At 35.4% G+C, this 20,614-nt stretch overlaps 1 protein-coding gene across 1 annotated transcript in view; it reads left to right on the top strand.

The window, feature by feature from the left end:
• NAV3 (neuron navigator 3) overlaps nucleotides 1-20,614 on the top strand; it is a 931,619-nt gene that overhangs the window by 253,035 nt on the left and 657,970 nt on the right. Inside the window, exon 2 of the mRNA XM_033221189.1 lies at nucleotides 6,487-6,894. Coding sequence (XP_033077080.1) covers nucleotides 6,823-6,894 — 72 coding nt within the window. The 5' untranslated portion in view covers nucleotides 6,487-6,822. The remainder of the gene's footprint in view (nucleotides 1-6,486; nucleotides 6,895-20,614) is intronic.

Raw genomic sequence — 20,614 nt, 5'->3', positions numbered from 1 at the left:
TACAAAACAGGTTTCAATTCAGAATTTGAATATTTTTTTCAATATATCTGTAAACACATCTTTATTCAAAAGCTTCTTCCTCTTTACCCAAACCAAGACCAGAGACTACTGCCCTTTGCTACCATACCTCTGCTATTTGGAAAGTTCTTTCTCCTTTCACCTCCTCCCCACTTACTCTAGGGTGTTTGCAGGGTAGGTGAAGAAAAGAGGAGAGGTAAGAAAATCTTAATATTGTAAGATGGCTCATTGACTGTATGCCAGGGGGATGTTTAAAACTGACTACCTGGTTATTTGTCTAAGAATTTTGAAAACTGTACTGCTAGACCTCCCTCACCTCATCTCCCTTGAACTGGATAGTAGCCTCTCTTTGAGCCAAATATTCCGGATGTCTCCTCAGCTCCTCCTCCCAGCTATAGTTCTTACAGCTTCCTCCTTCAGGAGTTCCCTTACCCTGGCTAATTACCCTTTTGAGCAGGATCGGTTTTACTAAATGAATTCAGGCAAACATTTTTACACACATTCTTTATCAGGTCCCTAAGATGTGTACATTTTGATTCATGATCAGAGAAGACTGCAAATTACTTCTCAGATGTGTCATTGCCCTGCGGTCACAGACCACTTCACCTTGCCCAGGTACTAGGTTTCTGTGTCCCCTCAACTGCTGAAAATATCCATCAATCTCTCTGAGTGGTCCCTGTAAAATCCCTGTCAGAGGCTAAGGTAGGAGTAGCACATACTCCAATCACTCTCTAAAGTAATCTTCACAAATCCTTTCAAAATCTCACTGAAAACATTTATCCTTTATCTGATGAGAGACTCCTGGGTGAATCTGAGCAGTATGGAAACATTCTTTTAAGCTATAAAAACATGAAACTATTTATACTTATACATAAAGGCATTGGATTTCACTACCAAACCCAACTAGTGTATTATATTGAATAAAAGTGGTAGAGAATTAATATTACATATTGACAATTACCTTCGTATGAGGGAACAACTTTTCAATATCTTCATATACATTCCAGCAGCTTTGTAATTTTATCATAAATCATTTTTATTCTGCAAAAGTAAGGATAAGTCATCTTAAATTATTAATTTAAAATGAACTGAAATCATATTCAAATTAATTTTATGTGCATAATTGTCCATAATTTATTCTGTCCACATGAAATTGCCTTTTAGCATTGGTATAAACTCATTGGTATTCTAAGGTTTTGATATTTGACAAGAATATGCTGGTGCTCCTTTGTTTTCATTACATCTGACTCTCTGCTGGACTGTAAACTGTATAAAGACAAGTATGAGCATTTAAAATCTGATAATTTGGGGCCTGCACTATGCTGTGCACACATTAGGCACATAGTGCTATGTCTTCCAAATGTCTTTTCCTACTGCAAGGAAGGTATTAGGTAATGTAGATAAATTTGAATAATTTAGAACATTAGCAATGCTTTTGGAAAAATTATTTCATGCTAATATAAAATAATGTGTATGGAAAATATGGTTGACAGACTGTAATGCCTTACTACTCTAAAGAGAGGGGGAGATATTTTAAAAGTTAGGAGATAAATACATTTTCTGACATTTGATAAACCATGCTATTGATGAGCTTGACATCGTGCTTAGGCAAAATTCTATGCCATAATGAAACAGCTGGTCTATAACCTTAAAAAATAAGAATGATACCTAATAATAACAAAGTTAATCAGTCTATTTTTTATTGTTGCTTATTGGAGAGACCATTTACGGGAACACTAAACACATAGATGTATCTGAGTTTTTTCTTAGCTTCTTTTCTGATCGTGAAGCATAATTCACAAAGAGAAAACTATACGAAATTTTAATTTACAGCTCAGTGAATTGTTATAAAGCTTGTATTAATGTATTGCCCACCCAAGTCAAAAAAATGAATACGGGTAACACTGTAATCAAATTGCTATTAAAACATCATTCCCTCTCACTCACCGAAGGTAACCAGTATCCTGACTTCTAACACCATGGGTTAGTTTTGCCAGTTTTTGCGACTTCATATAAATGGAATCGTGTAGTATACGTATTTCTTTTGCTTTGGTTTTGGCTTCCTTAATATTTTCAAGATTCATACATATTGATAAGAGTGTCCATAGTTTGTTAATATTAATTAATGTAAAATTATCTGCTGCATAAGCATACCATACGTTATTTATCTATTCTAATGTTGAACTTTGTTTCCAGATTGTTTTGAGTTTTTTTTATGGTTATGTTGAAAGTACTTTCCTGTTGTGTCTCTTAATGCACATATGTATATGTTTCTGAAGAGTACATACCTAGGAATATTATTGCTGGGTTATTAAGTATGTGTATCTTTAAACTTAGTAGATAATACTAAACATATTCCCAAAATAGTTACACTAATTTACATTTTGACCAGCAGTGTTCCATTTGTTTTATGTCTTTGCTAACAGTTGATAGTGTCATTCTTTTTATTAACTTAGGTAGAGGAGAAGTTATATCTCATGTAGTTTCGATTAGCATTGTGCTGATTACTAGTAAGAGTATTCATTTTTACATGTATCTATGGGCCATTTGTCCATCCTTTTTTAACTTTTCATGTTTAAATTATTTAAATCATTTTAGAGTCGCAGGAAGTGTCAAGATAAGCAAAAAAAGGACAGGGAAGTATTGTGTACCCATTACTTAGTTTACTACGGTGTTAACATCTTGCATAACTATAGTATAAGATAAAAACTAGGAAGTTGGCATTGCTACAGTCCACAGAGTGAGCAGATTCATATTTCACCAGTTTTACAGACACTGAATTGTATGTGTGTATTGTCTATGCAACTTAATCACATACGTAGATTCATGTAACCACCCTTACAATCAAGATACAATGCTGTTAACATCGTACCACAAGGCTCCTATTTCCTGCCTCTTTTGAACACATCTCACCCTCATCCCTAAGCCATGGCAACGACTAATCTGTTCTTCATCTATATTACTATTTTTTAGAAGCATCTATTCAGATATTTTTGTCTATTGTATTTTTATTATTGACTTTTTAGATGTTTTTACATGTAATTATGTATATAACAAGTAACTTTTCCTAGTCCATGAGTTGAATTTACATTTTCTTATTGGTGTATTATGATTAATAAAAGGTTTTGATATCATAATTATTATTTTTCTTCATGTTCAGTGCTTTTGAGCTCTTGAGAAATTTTCCCCTACCCTCAGATAATGAAGGCATTTTCCCAGAAGCTTTATTTTTTGTCAGATTTATATCAGCAGTCCACCTGAAATTGTTAGTATGAAGTAGAAGTCGGGTTTAACTTTTTTCTATCCAACTGACCTGGCATTGTTTTTTGAAAAGACTTTTTCTCCATGGTTTTGCAATTCAAACTTTTATCAAATAAAGTGGCCATATCTGTTAAAGTCTGGTTTGGGGATTTCTATGTTCCATTGGTTGATTTTTCTACCCTTGTTATTATCATTTTATTTACTGTTGATTTAAAATATGCCTTAACATCCCGTAGAGCAAATAGTTTCAACTTGTTCTTCTTCATCAGTGTCTTGGATTTTCTTGATTGTTTGCATTTCCATATACCTTTTAGAAGCATCTTCTAAAGCTATAAAGAGAAAAGTGGGGATTTTGATAGGTATTGCATTAAATGTAATAAATATTTTAGGTATGAGTTATTTCTACATTATTGAGTCTTATAATTTCTGAATATGGCACAGCCCTCTATTTATTTAAATCTCTATTTTCTTTTGATGTTGTTTTATTGCTTTATCATAAAGTTTTTACAGTCTCTTGTGAGATTTGTTCCAGGGCATTTGATATTTTTAATGCTATTGTAAATAGTATATTTTCAAAGTTTCATTTTCTAAATATTTGTTGATATTATAAAGAAATATAAAGGATTTTTATATATTGACTTTGTATGCAGAAACTTACTAAACTCACTTATTGATCCTAGTAATTTATCTCTTGATTCTTTAATATTTTCTGTATATATTACCATAACATTTTCAAATAATAGTTTTATTTCTTTCTTTCCAGTGTTTATACTGCTTGCTTGCTCTCCCCATCTCCCTCCCCTTCCTCTCTCATCTCATATTTTCTTGTCTTACTGCATGGTTAGACTTTAAGTACAGTCATATTAGTAGCCGCTTGTGTGTTTTTCTTGAACATATGAAAAGTTTTTAACTTTTCACCAATATGTTTAATGTTTGCAGTAGTTTTTTTTTTTTTTTTTTTTTTTTTTTTTGTGAATACACTTTATCAGATAAAGGAAGATTATGAAAGTCCCCTTCTATTCCTCATTTGCCAAGATAAATTTTAGGCCATGAGTCAATGTTTAATTTATCAAATTATATGTCTACAACCATAGAGATGAGCATATAATTTTTCTTGTTTTGTAAATATAGTGAGTTATACTGATTTATTTTAAAATCTTAAACTAACCTTTATTCCTGGGATAGTATCAATTTGGAATTGATGTGTGATTCATTTTATACATTCCTGGATTCAGTTTGCTAATGTTTGTTTAGGATTTTTGCATCTATGAACATCAGTGAGATTAACTTATAATTTCCTGGATTTTAGCAAGTATCTTTTGTTTTACCATGCCTTTCTTCTTCTCTTGTTCAAAGTGTGTCTCTCATGAGTTTGCTGCATTAGGTAATGTTCCTGCACCCTTAAACCACACACTCACACTCATGTTCAGTCAATTACCAATTCTGTCAACTCTACCTCTTACATGACGTATCACTCAGTTTGGTCATTCTTTCCGCCTGGTCGGCTCCTACACTAGTTCAGGATGCTATTGTATATTTCTCGGATTGCTCTCACAATGCCTATAAGATTTTTCTGGTACAAGTTTGGCTCCCTCCTATTTTCTGTATGGCAGTTCAGGTGAACTGTTAAAATCACAAACCCTATTATAGTGCATGCCTTCTTAAAATTTTGCAGTGGCTCCTCACTGGATTTCTTTCAGCTCCTCAAATTGATCATGTTTTCTTACGCCAAAGTCCTTGTCCACATTGTTTACTGTGCTGGAAACTTTCACAGTAGTGCACAAACTAAAATATCTGCATGGCAGAGCACAGATGCTGAAGACAGAACAGGGATTGGCAAAATGATGCCATATAAGAAAAAAAAATGTATAGAGAAGTGCAAAGGGCAATTTAGAAGCTGATTTTTCATACGTATTAACATTTAATTTACTGTTGACTTAAAGTATGTTTATCAGTTGTTTTATGCTTGTCATGGCATGTGTTGAGGGACCTGGAGGTGAATTCTTAAAGGGAGCAAGTTGTGCTTAAGCCCTGTGCTCAGTGCTGGACAGCACTGTTTATGGGCCTTGTACAAAGTGTGACCTCTTCTGAAGGAAGTAACCATGGGGCTAAGGAATATTTGTGGGTGCTAGGTATGGTTAACCTGGCTAAAGTGATACTTGAAGAACTGTCATATAAAACAAATTAAACATATTTGGTGCACATTGATGACTATGAAGATTATGAATAATTACAAATGGACAGAAACCTCCTGAGACCATAGGTTTCTTCAGGAAGTAATTGGTCAATTACAAAGGGAATTTATATATTGAGGCAGTGGTGCCAAAACACAGTATGTGGGACTCCCAGTAGTTTTGGAAGCCTCCTATGTGAGTCTAAGGTGCAGACAAGTTTAGGAAGCCCTGCATTAAGGAGAGGTTTCAAGAGTGGTTTTCTATATCACAAGTATCTAAAAGAGATGAAAAGAATACAGGTGTCCAAGCACTTCTCTGTAGCTTCTAAATTAGTAGAGTTAAGGGTGCACCTCAGAAATCTGTATGTTTATGATTATTCTCAGGTGAATCTATTGTCTAGCTGGCCTTGGAATCCACTGGATTATATGATCCCTTTAAGAAGAAGTACTGTGCATAGTGTATCTATAACCCAGTAAGACACTTGACAAATTTGTTTATGTTATCCTTGTGGGACAAAATGCATCATATGAGTCAAGAAGAGTACAACTAGGAGAAATAATGGTTTTTGATGTCAAAGCAATCTGAATTCTAATTATAGTTCTGTTACTTACTAGACTTATAAAAATGTACCCTCTTAATCTTAATTGTGTCATCTTAAAATGGAATGATAATAACCATGTTACAGATCTTTTTCAAAGTCTAAATAAAATTGTCTATGAAAGTTATCAAACTACAACATAATATCTGGCCATACTGGTCTCTCTTCTAAAATTCTGTGGTTCTATAAATGCAGAAATTCAAGTGGAACAGTAAATCATATATACATGTTTGATGAGTAGTTGTGTCTTCTTTGTTACTTTTTAGCTTGGTATTTTAAAGGTCATAAGGGTGAAGAATAATGCTATTATTTTTAAGTCAAATATTGTTTAGGCCTAAAATATTTTGAAATTTTGAAATAATAATTTATTTTACTAATTGTAACAAAAAAATGGTGAAAAAGAATTAACTGTGCATTTATTTCTTTAAATCATAGGTTTACAGGAAATCTGTCACTTTTTATTAAAATGGAAAACTGTGAAGAAAGAGAAAGATAGCGGTTGAAGTTAAAATTCTCGGATGACTATTTTGCTTTTGAGGAGTCAGCATTTAAAAACGATATGCTGATTTGGAAGGTCCTGGGAGTAAACTGCAAACTTTATTTTTTCCATTCAATCAATGGATTTTTTAATCATTCCCTGGAGTCGATGAAGTTCGGAAATGGTGTGTGATGGGGAACGTGGCGGGCCAGTGTATTCCTAGAATTTGCATCTTGGATTAGTTTGCTGCTTTTTTGAAGAGATTCCATTTTGAAGGGCAAGAACCTAATGTGATGGATTTATCTTCAGAAATGAACAGACATGGGAAGAATCCAGTGAGTCACAAGCTAGAAGATCAGAAGAAGGTAAAAAATATTTCTCTTTGCTTAGTCCTTTTTGTTTATTCTTAAAGAGAACTTTTGAAATTGAAAATGAATGCACCTTATGAAATAAAATAACATACTATTTCACGGAAATCAACCCTGCTGTATAGCAATGTGTTTCTGTAGGTCTGGATTTCATTACCAGTTGGTGATTTTGTTTCTAAAGTCCTCTGAATTTATCCATCCAGTGGGCTGGCAAGGATTCTACTGTGTTCTCTCACCCTTGACTTCATACTAGTGACCTGTTGAACTGACCTCATAGGAACAGTTCTCTGAGACCCAGGGTGAGGCATGAGTCTCAGGCACCTCTGGAGTAATGGAGCAGGCTAGAGCTCTCCTTAAAGAGAACACCTGCCTTACTGCCATTAGAAAGCATAAGTAGCATTTTAAATTCTCCAATTTCATATCCTTGGGACACATCAACTTAGGCCTTCTGAATTATACAGCTGGCCTGGAAAGAAAATTGTGAGGCATCTGCGAGCTTTGTTTTGATTCTATGTGATGTCAAAAGAACTAATAGAAAAAAGAACTGTGCTAACTTTATTTTAAAAGAAAGGGTTTAGCGAACTTTTTAGTAAGAAGTGGGGATTGAATACTGAGGGATGTACTTTGACTTTATTTTTCTAGCTTTTTAGAAACTCTTACCTGCTGAATTGCTCCACTGGAGTGAGAAGCACCTAAAGAATGCTTATCAGAAGGGTCAGAGATGGCAGACAGCCCCACTCATAGTGAAATGTATCATCTTTTGCAGTTCTCTTATGGACTCTTAGTACAGGATAGGTGTGTGCGGACCCACTATCAATGGCGCTGGCAAGAAATGAGAGAAAAGGAAGGAAATTTTTAGTTAGATGTGGATCTAAGGGCCATAATTAAGCTTTGTTTTTACATCTGTCTTAGGAAGTTTGTTGACTGTTCACTTCTCACATCCTGAAAACGGCTAGCTAGGTCTTTCACAGTGGTGGAGGTAAGTTTAGAAGAGGCTGTGCTGAGTCAATGGCTTTTTAATTTTCTTTCGCCAATATGATTAATGCAACTAGCATGGGGCTACGGTAATCCTTTTGTCATTAATAGAGGCACAAATACATAGATTGTTTATTCCCAGTTTGGTTCATTTTTTGTGCAGTATAAGTAAATCTCAGAAAATACTAAATGCTATAAAAGTCAAGATGCTTGAAATCAATTTTTGCTTTAATGTGGATATAAATTTCTACACAAATACTTGTGTTACGAATAAGTTTGTTGGTGTTACCAAATGTTCAGCCTGCTTTTTTTTCCTGCTGGCACTGGGGTGTTTACCCAGAGAAGATGGCACAGTAAATTTCAATCTAAAGCATTCTCTGCAATTTAACTACTAAGAAGCCATTTAATCATCTTTTTCTATCTACATTTTTTTAATGCTCTTAACTCTGATGGCAATTTGGGTACTATATTGGGTGGGTAAAGAGGGAGGGAGGTAATAGGTAAGTGATTAATTACAGGGTTATAATTTCTGATGGGGATGCTGCTTTCGTGACAAAAAAGATGAGTACCTCTGCAGGTGCTATCTTTTCATTCCCTGTGTAAGAGAGATTTTCTGCAAACACAAAAGGGATTAAAGCTGAAGAATGGAATGAATTCTTAAAGTCATTCTCTGAGTTCTTTGGGTGTAACATTATAAATCTTTGTAGATGAAGCTCTGGCCATGTCCCTGCCACCATGTAATCACTGGTAGAGATTAGAAGGTCATTTATTTAATTACTTCAAGTGTTTATAGTCTTTCATGATGAATTAATTTAGCAGGCATAGTGTTCCACATTGGCGAAACAGAACGCATTTAGCCTGACTCCTGCTTCATTGAGTGGTGAAGCATCTTTTTAATATTACTGAAAAAGTGTCAACTTTTCATGGTGTTTGGCATATTGTACATTCAAAGCAAGGTACATCGAAATGGACTGAATAAGCACCTATTCTAAGCACTACACAACCGATCTCTTATTCAGCCTATAACAAATCACTAGCTTTTGTTAATTTAAGATGTGTAGATTTGTACTTATTATGTTTTACTTCTAAGTAGAAACTCTTAGGACACTGCTTATATGAGTTTGTGAGTATGTGCCCTACTGAATGAGTAGGTGAATGTCAGGGACAAGGTCGGTCATTTATAGGGTGCTCATCATATGTCAGGAACATGCATGGCCCCTTTTGGTTTATTAAGATAGTATCTTCCTACAATGATAAAAGCTGCTTTTATCTCCTTAAGAGTTTGGGTCTTGTAAAAATAATTATCTATTTCTTAAATATATATAAATGAAATATATATTTAATATATATATATACTATTATTCAAAATTAAAGCATTCAAAAGTGTTTGACTTTATTGGTTTCTTTTAAATAATGCCTTATCACCTTACTAAATCTGAACAGAGGAGCACATACTTGAAAGTTACAAGGTATCATATCCACAAATTATATCTGAAGTGCTCTTCATTACAGATCAACTATAGATGTGGATCATATAGGACTTAAAGAGAATACTTCTAATAATCTTACAGAAGTTGAAGAAGATACTTTTAAGGATCTCAAATCAGCTTGGATTAGTGTAGGACTAGGTGAAATTTAACGGCTTTTTTCTTATTCTTGTGATTTTTTTTTCATTAGAACTTTCAGTTAGTATTGGGCCATAACCCAGCTCTTGGCATTCAGGTTCTGGAATGTCCCAGATAGGAAAATTATCATGGCATCTCAAACTACCTGAATGCCAATAATGAAGTGTTTTATTTTTGATAACATGACTTTTTGACTTTCGTTTGCACAATCAAAGCCAATGAAGTTTGTATATTGCTGTCCAGTAATTTTATTGCTTTGTTGGATTATTTCTGCAAAACAAACCCAGAACAGTGAATGCTCGATAGGTACAAATGATACTGCTATGTAATTAATCGTGATCTTGAAATGAAAAGCAGAGCGTAGTAGATTTTACTGTCAGTCTAATTGCAACAGTTTGCAATTCAGATCACCCTGGAACACTGTTTTATTGCTCCAAGAATATTTTGTGTATTACACCAAAGCATTTGTCATAGTCAATATTTTACGACGTAGTGATAAAAAGGCAGCAGGATACACACTTCAGAATAATGGCAAAAAAGGTGCAATAAGTATTTGGTGATCTGTTGGATGTATTTTGTTGCTCTATTCTCTAAACCAGAAAGAGATGAGCAATATTATTGTGTATATGTAGAGGTATTTTGCTTTTATGGAAATGTTTTCAGATTAGTACGATCTCAGTTTTTCGCTTACCCAAATCACATATCTTACATATTCAGTTTGCCAGAGTTATTTTCACATTGCCATGAAAAAGTTCATGATAAATTCCAACACATCACATCTGTCCTATGAGACTTCAGATTACTTCAGAAGTGACATATTCTGGGTATAGTGTTTGAGATGTGAAGAATTATATAAAATGAGAGAAATTATTGTATTAATTGATAGAAAGAAATAATACTGGCCGGGCGCGGTGGCTCAAGCCTGTAATCCCAGCACTTTGGGAGGCCGAGACGGGTGGATCGCGAGGTCAGGAGATCGAGACCATCCTGGCTAACACGGCGAAACCCCGTCTCTACTAAAAAATAGAAAAAACTAGCCGGGCGAGTTGGCGGGCGCCTGTAGTCCCAGCTACTCGGGAGGCTGAGGCAGGAGAATGGCGTAAACCCGGGAGGCGGAGCTTGCAGTGAGCTGAGATCCAGCCACTGCACTCCAGCCTGGGCGACTGCGAGACTCCGTCTCAAAAAAAAAAAAAAAAAAAAAAAAAAGAAAGAAATAATACTGATACTGAAAAAGACTATTATTTTAAGGACTGCTCCTGTGATTTATTTTTGGACTTAAAATCAAGTTTAAACGGAGGGTTAGAGAAAGCATCATCTTCAAGTAACAATGAGTGCTTCATCAATGTCAATTCACATAGACCTGTTTTGTTCTTTCTCTTTCAACTGACATCAAACAGAAGTGTGGTCCGGGCATGGATGTCTGCATGTGACTATGTTAGGTTACTCTAATAATTTTCCTGGAAACATCACCCACTTATGATTGCCAGAGCTCTACAGAGTAGAAGTACTTTATCAATTTAAAGCTAGCCTGGTTCTTTTTGCTATTTATTTCATTTAGTGTGCTGATTCTTTTCACTTTATTTTTGCATTTTCTTGCAGTGATGATAAAATAACATTATATAAAAGTCAAAAAGTGTTCTTCAGATTATTCTTGCATATGTAGACGACTTAAGATTGTTTATGTTGGAAACTAAATAAAACTCTGTTTTCTTTTTTTTATTATAGTTTATATTCTGGGGTACATGTGCACAACGTGTAGGTTTGCTACGACATGTGCCATGTCAGTGTACTGCATCCATTAACTCATCATTTACATTAGATATATGTCCTAATGCTATCCCTCCCCCATCCCCCAACCCACAACAAGCCCTGGTGTGTGATGTTCCCCTTCCTGTGTCCAAGTGTTCTAATTGTTCAATTCCCACCTATGAGTGAGAACATGCGATGTTTGGTTTTCTGTCCTTGCGATAGTTTGCTGAGAATGATGGTTTCCAGCTGTATCCATGTCCCTACAAAGGACATGGACTCATCCTTTTTTATGACTGCATAGTATTCCATGGTGTATATGTGTCACATTTTCTTAATCCAGTCTGTCATTGATGGACATCTGGGTTGGTTCCCAGTCTTTGCTATTGTGAATAGTGCCATGTGACTTTATAGCAGCATGATTTATAATCCTTTGGGTATATAGCCAGTAATGGGATGGTTGGGTCAAATGGTATTTCTAGTTCTAGGTCCTTGAGGAATCGCCACACTGTCTTCCACAAAGGTTGAACAAGTTTACAGTCCCATCAACAGGGTAAAAGCGTTCTTGTTTCTCCACATCCTCTCCAGCACCTGTTGTTTCCTGACTTTTTAATGATCGCCATTCTAACTGGTGTGAGATGGTGTCTCATTGTGGTTTTGATTTGCATTTCTCTGATGGCTAGTGATGAGCATTTTTTCATGTGTCTGTTGGCTGCATAAATGTCTTCTTTTGAGAAGTGTCTGTTCATATCCTTCACCCACTTTTTGATGGGGTTGTTTTATTCTTGTAAATTTGTTTGAGTTCTTTGTAGGTTCTGGATATTAGCCTTTTGTCAGATGGGTAGATTGCAAAAATTTTCTCTCATTATGTAGGTTGCCTGTTCACTCTGATGGTAGTTTCTTTTGCTGTGCAGAAGCTCTTTAGTTTAATTAGATCCCATTTGTCAATGTTGGCTTTTGTTGCTGTTGCTTTTGGTGTTTTAGACATGAAGTCCTTGCCCATGCCTATGTCCTGAATGGTATTAACTAGGTTTTCTTCTAGGGTTTTTATGGTTTTAGGTCTAACATTTAAGTCTCTAATCCATCTTGAATTAATTTTCATATAAGGAGTAAGGAAAGGATCCAGTTTCAGCTTTCTACTTATGGCTAGCCAGTTTTCCCAGCACCATTTATTAAATAGGGAATCCTTTCCCCATTTCTTGTTTTTGTCAGCTTTTTGTCAAAGATCAGATGGTTGTAGATGTGTGGTATTATTTCTGAGGACTCTGTTCTGTTCCATTGATCTGTATCTCTGTTTTGGTACCAGTCCCATGCTGTTTTGGTTACTGTAGCCTTGTAGTATAGTTTGAAGTCAGGTAGCATGATGCCTCCAGCTTTTCTCTTTTGGCTTAGGATTGTCTTGGCAATGCGGGCTCTTTTTTGCTTCCATATGAACTCTAAAGTAGTTTTTTCCAATTCTGTGAAGAAAGTCATTGGTACTTAATAGGGATGGCATTGAATCTATAAATTCCCTTGGGCAGTATGGCCATTTTCACGACATTGATTCTTCCTATCCATGAGCATGGAATGTTCTTCCATTTGTTTTTGTCCTCTTTTATTTCACTGAGCAGTCGTTTGTGGTTCTCCTTGAAGAGGTCCTTCACATCCCTTGTAAGTTGGATTCCTAGGTATTTTATTCTCTTTGAAGCTATTGTGAATGGGAGTTCACTAATGATTTGGCTCTCTGTTTGTCTATTATTGGTGTATAAGAACGCTTGTGATTTTTTCACATTGATTTTGTATCCTGAGACTTTGCTGAATTTTCTTATCAGCTTAAGGAGATTTTGGGCTGAGACGATGGGGTTTTCTAAATACACAATCATGTCATCTGCAAACAGGGACAATTTGACTTCCTCTTTTCCTAATTGAATACCCTTTATTTCTTTCTCCTGCCTGATTATCCTAGCCAGAACTTCCAACACTCTGTTGAATAGGAGTGGTGAGAGAGGGCATCCCTGTCTTCTGCCAGTTTTCAAGGGGAATGCTTCCAGTTTTTGCCCATTCAGTGTGATATTGGCTGTGGGTTTGTCATACATAGTTCTTATTATTTTGAGACACGTTCCATCAATACTGAATTTATTGAGAGCTTTTAGCATGAATGGCTGTTGAATTTTTTCAAAGGCCTTTCTTTAAAGAAAATATGAGCATAAGTCCATAAAAAAAGAAAGTTTAGTGAGGATAGATCTAGCCCTAATATTTGTTGATTTTCTTAAAAAAATGGACTCATTAAATGAGTCCATTTAATTATTTTTGTAAATCTACCTGACATCCTTATTTAGTGTATATTACAATAAGTTATAGGGACCATGAGGGATGATGAGGTTTCTAAAACAACATCATATCATTTATCAGCAAGTCCTGAAGCACGGCTCTAGTGAGAATGAATTGTAGTGTCAGTTTCAACAAAAGTGGTTAGTCATTCAATTGTTGATTATCTAAACTTTTCATTTTGGAAACATAGTCATTTTATAATGTTATTATATAAATCTGGAATTAATGTGCAGACGTAAATATGAACATCAAATTCCCAAAGAAACTCGTGCTGTGATCGTAGCATACTTGGATGCAGATTAAGACTATTCCTAATTTCTACCTGTGCTTCATTCTTCTATAAGATGATTCCACAAACAGCTGTCTCCCAGATATTTCACCTGGCATCCTCTAAAGATGAATTAGATAAAGTGACTCTTTTTCCACTCAGAAGTGATTCTAGAAACTTCTTTCTCAGATTTGAACTTGGATAGAACCTCCTTTCATTTTTTTCTCCACCATATCATACAAATCTAAAAATTCATGTGGTGGCCTTTTGGACCTGGCAGCACACTTTTTTGAAGTATATGGACTTGGTATAACAGAAAAAAAACTGGAAATGGATAGAAGTGAATGGGACATATGCATACTTTATGGTTTCGCCATTTTGTTCTAGACTAGACTATGTGCTTTCTTCTGATTGGTGGATTTAAGATGTCAATAGATATAGTGAGCCTATGTTTTCATAAAAATGAATAGATAAAATATACAGTCCCAAGATAGATAACACTCAATGTATTTTGAACATTTTGAAGGCAGAATTATATGAAAGTCTCTGAGTATTAGTTGCCATTAATTATGACTAATTATAATTATACTAATTATTATTAACATTTAAAGTTTTCTCAGTTTTAATTCTGATTTTTCTTAAGTCCCTTCCTCTGTCTTGATACTAACATGTGAGTTCTGGCTTTTATCATTTCATAAAGGAATGAATATACTAAGACTAACATTTTTCTTCTAAAATATGTCCCATTTGTTTCTCTGGATAGCAGACTGCCTGCTGGTGAGCCGGGCCATCTGATTTAATAGCAATAAGACAGGGTGGACAAAAATTTTTGTGGTTTTATTACACAGGGACTGACTGATTGTCTCCAAGATTGATTCTATTTCAGGAATATGCAATGCCTGGGATAAGAATTAAATGAAACAAAGCTGATTTAATGATATGTTACAAAAGTGATAGACATAAGAAATTCTGCCTATTTTACATATAATTTTTTACAGTATGACTGAAAAGTTAAAAATATCAATATATTTGATTTTCCGAGTATATTCTAAGGACCAACAACATCACTGTCACCTGGGAGCTTATAAGAAATACAAAGTCTCGGGTCCTACATTAAACCTATTGAATGGGAATGTGCATTTTAAGATCCCCAGGTGACTCTAATGCACAGCAATATTTGAGAACCCTTGCCCTACAGACTGTTTCTGAGAGCACCCCAGGAGGATTAAGTTTTAGTTACTCACCATTGTGATGTGTTCAATGAGGTGGCCTTTATTTTCTGTCTTCTGGTTTCTGTCTCCCTAACTCCCTTCCCAGTATTTCCTGGAATCATCAGCCAAATAAATTACTTGCACTTGGATCATTGTTTCGGGGTCTGCTCTCAGGAAACCTAAACTATGACATTCTATATCTAGAGTTCTGGTATTCAGATTTGTTTCAGTCAGCTAATGTTGGACTCTGTTAGCACAGCTGTTTGGAATTTAAGCTTTTCAAGAATTCTTTCATCCTTATTATTCATTTCTATTTTATTCTTGGATATCCTAAGTGCATACCCAGACTAATGATAATATCAACACTTGTTCAGTATGGTCGGTCATTTTTAAAAATAAACAGGCAATTTATGGGTGACCCACACAAAGAACAGCTGCTGCCATCACTCACGCCCTCTCAATTGTTGATGTCCTTTGCAACTGACATTGTCACAAGCAAGCAGCTGCTGATAGAGCTGCCAGTACCTCTTTCCACGTCCTACCTTTATTCTATTCATTAAAAAACAAACAAGACACAATTAGGAGACATTTATCGAATCAGATATTTGGTGCTTGGAATCTGGGGTGGGTTTTCAGGCTAAATTTTTCTATTCATTCCTCTCTCCTTCTTAGAGCTCCCTATGAGGAAGCTATATATACATGAAACAGTGACTAAATGGGAAAAATGACTGGCATTATAAAAAGAGTATGTGTATGAATGTCTCTAACTCTCCTAAAAGTGAATCATTTCTAAAAAGCTTTAGTACTTTAGGTCCAAAAGCCAAATCTGGGTTTTCGCATCCCTCAAAGCTGGAATCCCCACTTCACTGAGCAAACCAAATACTAACCAAATTAGTTGTGTGGATGAAGAGGGGCAGAGCTTGCCTAAAGATGGGGACCCTGTTAGTTGAGCTTATCACAAACGAGCAATACATTGAAAAGAAGTGGTGGTGCCCATGACCCTACCTTACTTTGTTCTGTGCTGCAGGAACAGACTGTGTCATCTATAAGAAATAGAAATTCCTTTGCTTACAGTTCTGGATGCTGGCAAGTCCAGTGCTGAGGTGCTGGCACCTGGTGAGGGCCTCTTGCTGCATCATCACGGAAGAGGCAAGAGAGAGCTAGAAAAGAGCAAATGGTGGCTGAAATCACTCTTTTACAACAGCACCAACCCAACCATGAGGGTGGAGCCCTCAGTACATAACTACCTCTTAAAAGTCCCACCTCTTAATACTGTAATAATGGCAATTAAATTTCAACATGAGTTTTGGAAGAGATTAACATACAAACTATAGAACTACCTTTAGCAGAAACAACCACTGCCTCCTAATACAACATGGCTTACTATTTCACTCAATACCTGATGCAACTAGCAATGCCTTTGGGAAGCTCCAGTAAAACATAGTATAGCAAAGAGTTAAAAGCACAGAATCTACAATAAGACCACATGAATTTGGTTCTTGAATCTGACACTTTGTCAAATTACTGAACTTCTGTCTTCCTCTAGTTTTCTCATTTGTGTTACTTCTTAAAGTGATAGTTACAGCAGTTGAAACAGTGCTTCACATGTGAAAAACAGTAACTGGTAGCTATTGGAGGTGGACTAAGGAGTTGGTTGTGTTCTCTCTTCTGGGGGCAGGATCATTACTCTTTTCTCATCACTGACTTCCTATGGGGCTCCAGCAGTGCCGGTGTTGAATGGCTTCTTAGTTTGCTCAAATCACGGCACCCCATTTTGGATTTCCCTCTCCAAACTGCATATAACAAATGATTTAAGCACTTTTAATACCAGGCTCCCCTAAAAGTGAAGGCTTTCTTTATTTGGGTGTGGGGTGGGAACACACACACACACACACAAACACACACACACACAGATGGAAGTGCAACTAATAAATCAATCCTTGATTTTCCACCCTAGCCCCAAGATAGAATTTTCCTGTGGGTCTGGTCATTCTTCCTGGCTTCCATGGAGCTGCATCTTAGTGGTTCATTTCAGGCCATGATGCCATCTGCTGGGTCCCTGGAGAGAGTCAGAGGAGAATTAATGCTCATGATATTTCATCCTAATATATGGATACAACATCAATCACCTGTAACTAGTACTCAACCCTACAGCTAGTCAGAAGAGAAGTCTGTGTTCAAAGACTTTATTTCCCTTAGGATGACACATTTGATAAACCAAAATATTTTATGGCCGTGGCATATTGACAAGAGCAAGGTTACCCTTAATTCATGGTACATTTAAATAGTGTTTACTCTCTAAAGCCTAAATATTAGAGTTTTGTTTCTATTTTCAAGAGGAGAAAAAGAACATTGAACATGGGAGAAATTCTCAATACATGAATTGACTCAAGCTTTATCTTTACCATTTTCAAAGTGAGATAAAGAATGTAAAAACTATGTGATAAAGCAAACATAATAAAATGTTAATTATAGACTCTAGTGGCAATCATAGAGCTGTTCACTGTAAAATTCTTTCAACTTTTCTGTATATTTGAAAATATTTATAAATCCACATGGGGAATATGTTAATGAGATGTAATGCTTGTTTTCAAAGTATTTAGTAGCATAGCTATAGTTCCCCTGCCCTACTTCTCCAAACTGGATTCTCCCTAACAATGTAACCTGGGGATAAAGAGGGCTTAGAGGATTTTTGAGAAGTTAAGGGAGGCTGGCCCAGGAGTGCTATTACTTGCCTTTTAGCTGTAGTATGCAGTCTTTTCAGTTGTACTGGAATGCTAACCAGCGTTTGTTGCATGATCTATATGGAAAATTTACTAAGAATTTTCAATAACTTAGAAACCAATTTTAAGACTCCATCCCACACCTACTGATTTTTTTCTTGACTTAAATATTTTATATATTCAATCATTTGTACATTCCATAGAATACTTTTATTGTGCTTTGATTTAAATCTGGGAACGTCAGTTCCAAGCATTAAACAAATAAAAAGTAAATGACTTTTTATAGTTAGTAATTCTTCATGATCAATTTTTCATCTTTCATGGGATATACTCTCCTTTATAAATGTTTCTTGCCACATGTTACAGTGAATAATGTAGTTGGTTAAAAATCAATTCAAAATGTGATGTTATATTGCTTGTTTAGAATCAATTTCTTATGTGTATTTTTGTATAGTGGTAAAGTAGTTCTTTAGTACACAGTAGGTTTAGCTCTTTGCTAAGAATGTTCTCCAGTATATTCAGACATTTCTACATATTGCTTGCTAGTTTCCAGTAAACTCGTCAGGTTTTGTTAAGTAATTGTTTCAGAACACACGATAGTTTTGATCCACTCAAATTAGTAATTCTGCTCTTATAATGTGTTTTATATATTGGATTTTAACATAGTATTTTGTTTGAAGAAGGAAATAAAAATAATTGCACACAGATTTAAATGATACAATATTCTGGCCGAACTCAATGTGTTTTGTGCATTTATGGGGTACCTACTTATGCTCTGTGGTAGGTAATAGTAAAACTACTATGTTAACTGCATTACTAATGGGTTTATTCATTTATACTCATCACCTCTCCTTTGTGTAACAGTGTCGGTTAGGCTTCTAGGTAATATGTGAATAGCAACATACACTTACAAAGCACTTTTTCTTGCATTTTCTTCCATTCTTACACTTTACAGTTCTGTAAAGCTATAGGTCAAGTATTCTTTACATCCATATGAGGGACAGGGACTTTCCCAAGATCATACAACTCACCAGGTTGCATCTTTTTATTTTGCTTAGTGGTTTCTTTAAATCCACTTGTATTTAGCACACTTTCTATGTGCATAGAAATTACATATCAAATTATTTCTTCCTTAATAACATCTAATTTACTAATGTGTTGTTAAAAGCATGTTTAAAGGACATTAATCTACAAAGCCTTTCTAGTTTTTCTCTTCAACTTTCATGCCACATGAGTTGGCATATGGTAAACTTTCCTTGTGCAAATGTTTTTCAAGAGCTACTCCCCAAATGACTTTGAAAGGGTGTGAAAAATAGTCCAGATTTGGGAAACCACAGTTCTTTGTTGACATTAAACCGGTTTGATCATATTACACTTGTGACACCTGAGAATTTAGATTTGAGTTTCTCCTTCTATCTTATTAGAGGTGACAGATTTTGGAAAATTACATTAGGAAGTTTTATTAATTGTTAGGAAAATGTGTTGTAGAAACACAGGTTACATTTAAATTCGATAAGCTACACAAAGAAAATTCATCAACAGTCCACACAGGAAGGACCATGAGTTTTTGCCAGCCCATCAGCCACCAGATAACCCACAAGGCTTGGCTCCCTGGTCTCTTAGTGGTGCCAGTGACACATGTGAGTACATGCATGTATGTGAGCCACCTTGCTCTCCTGTAGTGAAGCAGGATGTTCTATTGGACCACGTTCACATTTGGTATTTGTTCACCATGGTGGAAATGGCCTGTCACAGAGGTGAGACTGCTAGCCACTTCAAGGCATATCCACATCATTTTTGAGGAAATATTAAATAAAACACATATGTGACCATTTAAGTGCCTAATTTACAGTATGCTTGATTTGTCTGACACACGATGAAGGTAAGAATAGTGTTCTATATAAATGGCTCCTTTGTTTTTCCACTTTGATAAATATTCTTAAAAAGACTTCATTTGCAAGCATTACACTTTCCTAACATTTGTGGTTTTGCAAATGCTTACCTTAGTTGTAGAGTACTCCCCAAAGGGTATACATTCAGTTCCAAGATGAGGATGTCTCTTAAGAATGTCATCAAACCACATCAATACCTCTGCCTGCTTTTCAAATTTTGTGCTGGTAATTAATTCCTACTTAATATTTTTCATTAAAATTAGATGTTCTCCTTTAAACTCTTACCAGCTGCTTGATTAGACAATATTTCTAGGTACGATGTAGCAGTTTTACCTCATACTATCTCAGTAAGTAAGGCCTCCATCTTTTAACAGTTGCTGGTATTGGCAAATTGTAATGTTTGTAAATAACAGATAAATAACACCTTGTATGTACATGTTATTTTCTAATTAACACTGGAAAATGATCTAGGGTTATACTTTAAAAATAATGTGAACTTCATAATTAATGTGTTTATCTGCTTTTCTCTGTAAAATATTTTTAGGTAATTATGAACTAATGTAGTGTACCATGTTGTTTTGGGGAAAAACTACAAAATGAGGATAAATGAAGATGTACTCAGACATTTCCGAAGCACTTACCATTTTAGGAATTTCTTCCATACCCATCATCAGGTTCTAAATTAGTGGTTTGACTAAATATATTATACTAAGAGTGTATGTGGATATAGTAATGACCTTTTAAATGCCTGGCACATCCAGATTTATCACTCACCTTCCTAAAACTCTGATGACTTTTTAGCACACTCTGAACTCTTTAACTTGGCCCATGGGACCCTGCGTAATCTCATCCCATTTGCCCTCCAACCTCATCTCCTGCCACTCTTTCTTCAATTCATTATCTTCCAGACATATTGACAATCCATCTCTAAGTTCCTTGAACAATGCAAGTTCAGTACTACCTACCT

The sequence above is a fragment of the Trachypithecus francoisi genome, unplaced genomic scaffold (assembly GCF_009764315.1).
Source record: "Trachypithecus francoisi isolate TF-2019V2 unplaced genomic scaffold, Tfra_2.0 Lachesis_group11, whole genome shotgun sequence".
NCBI classification, from domain to species: Eukaryota; Metazoa; Chordata; class Mammalia; order Primates; family Cercopithecidae; genus Trachypithecus; species Trachypithecus francoisi.
Note: the sequence above shows the minus strand (reverse complement) of the source record. Positions and strands in the feature narration are given on the sequence as shown.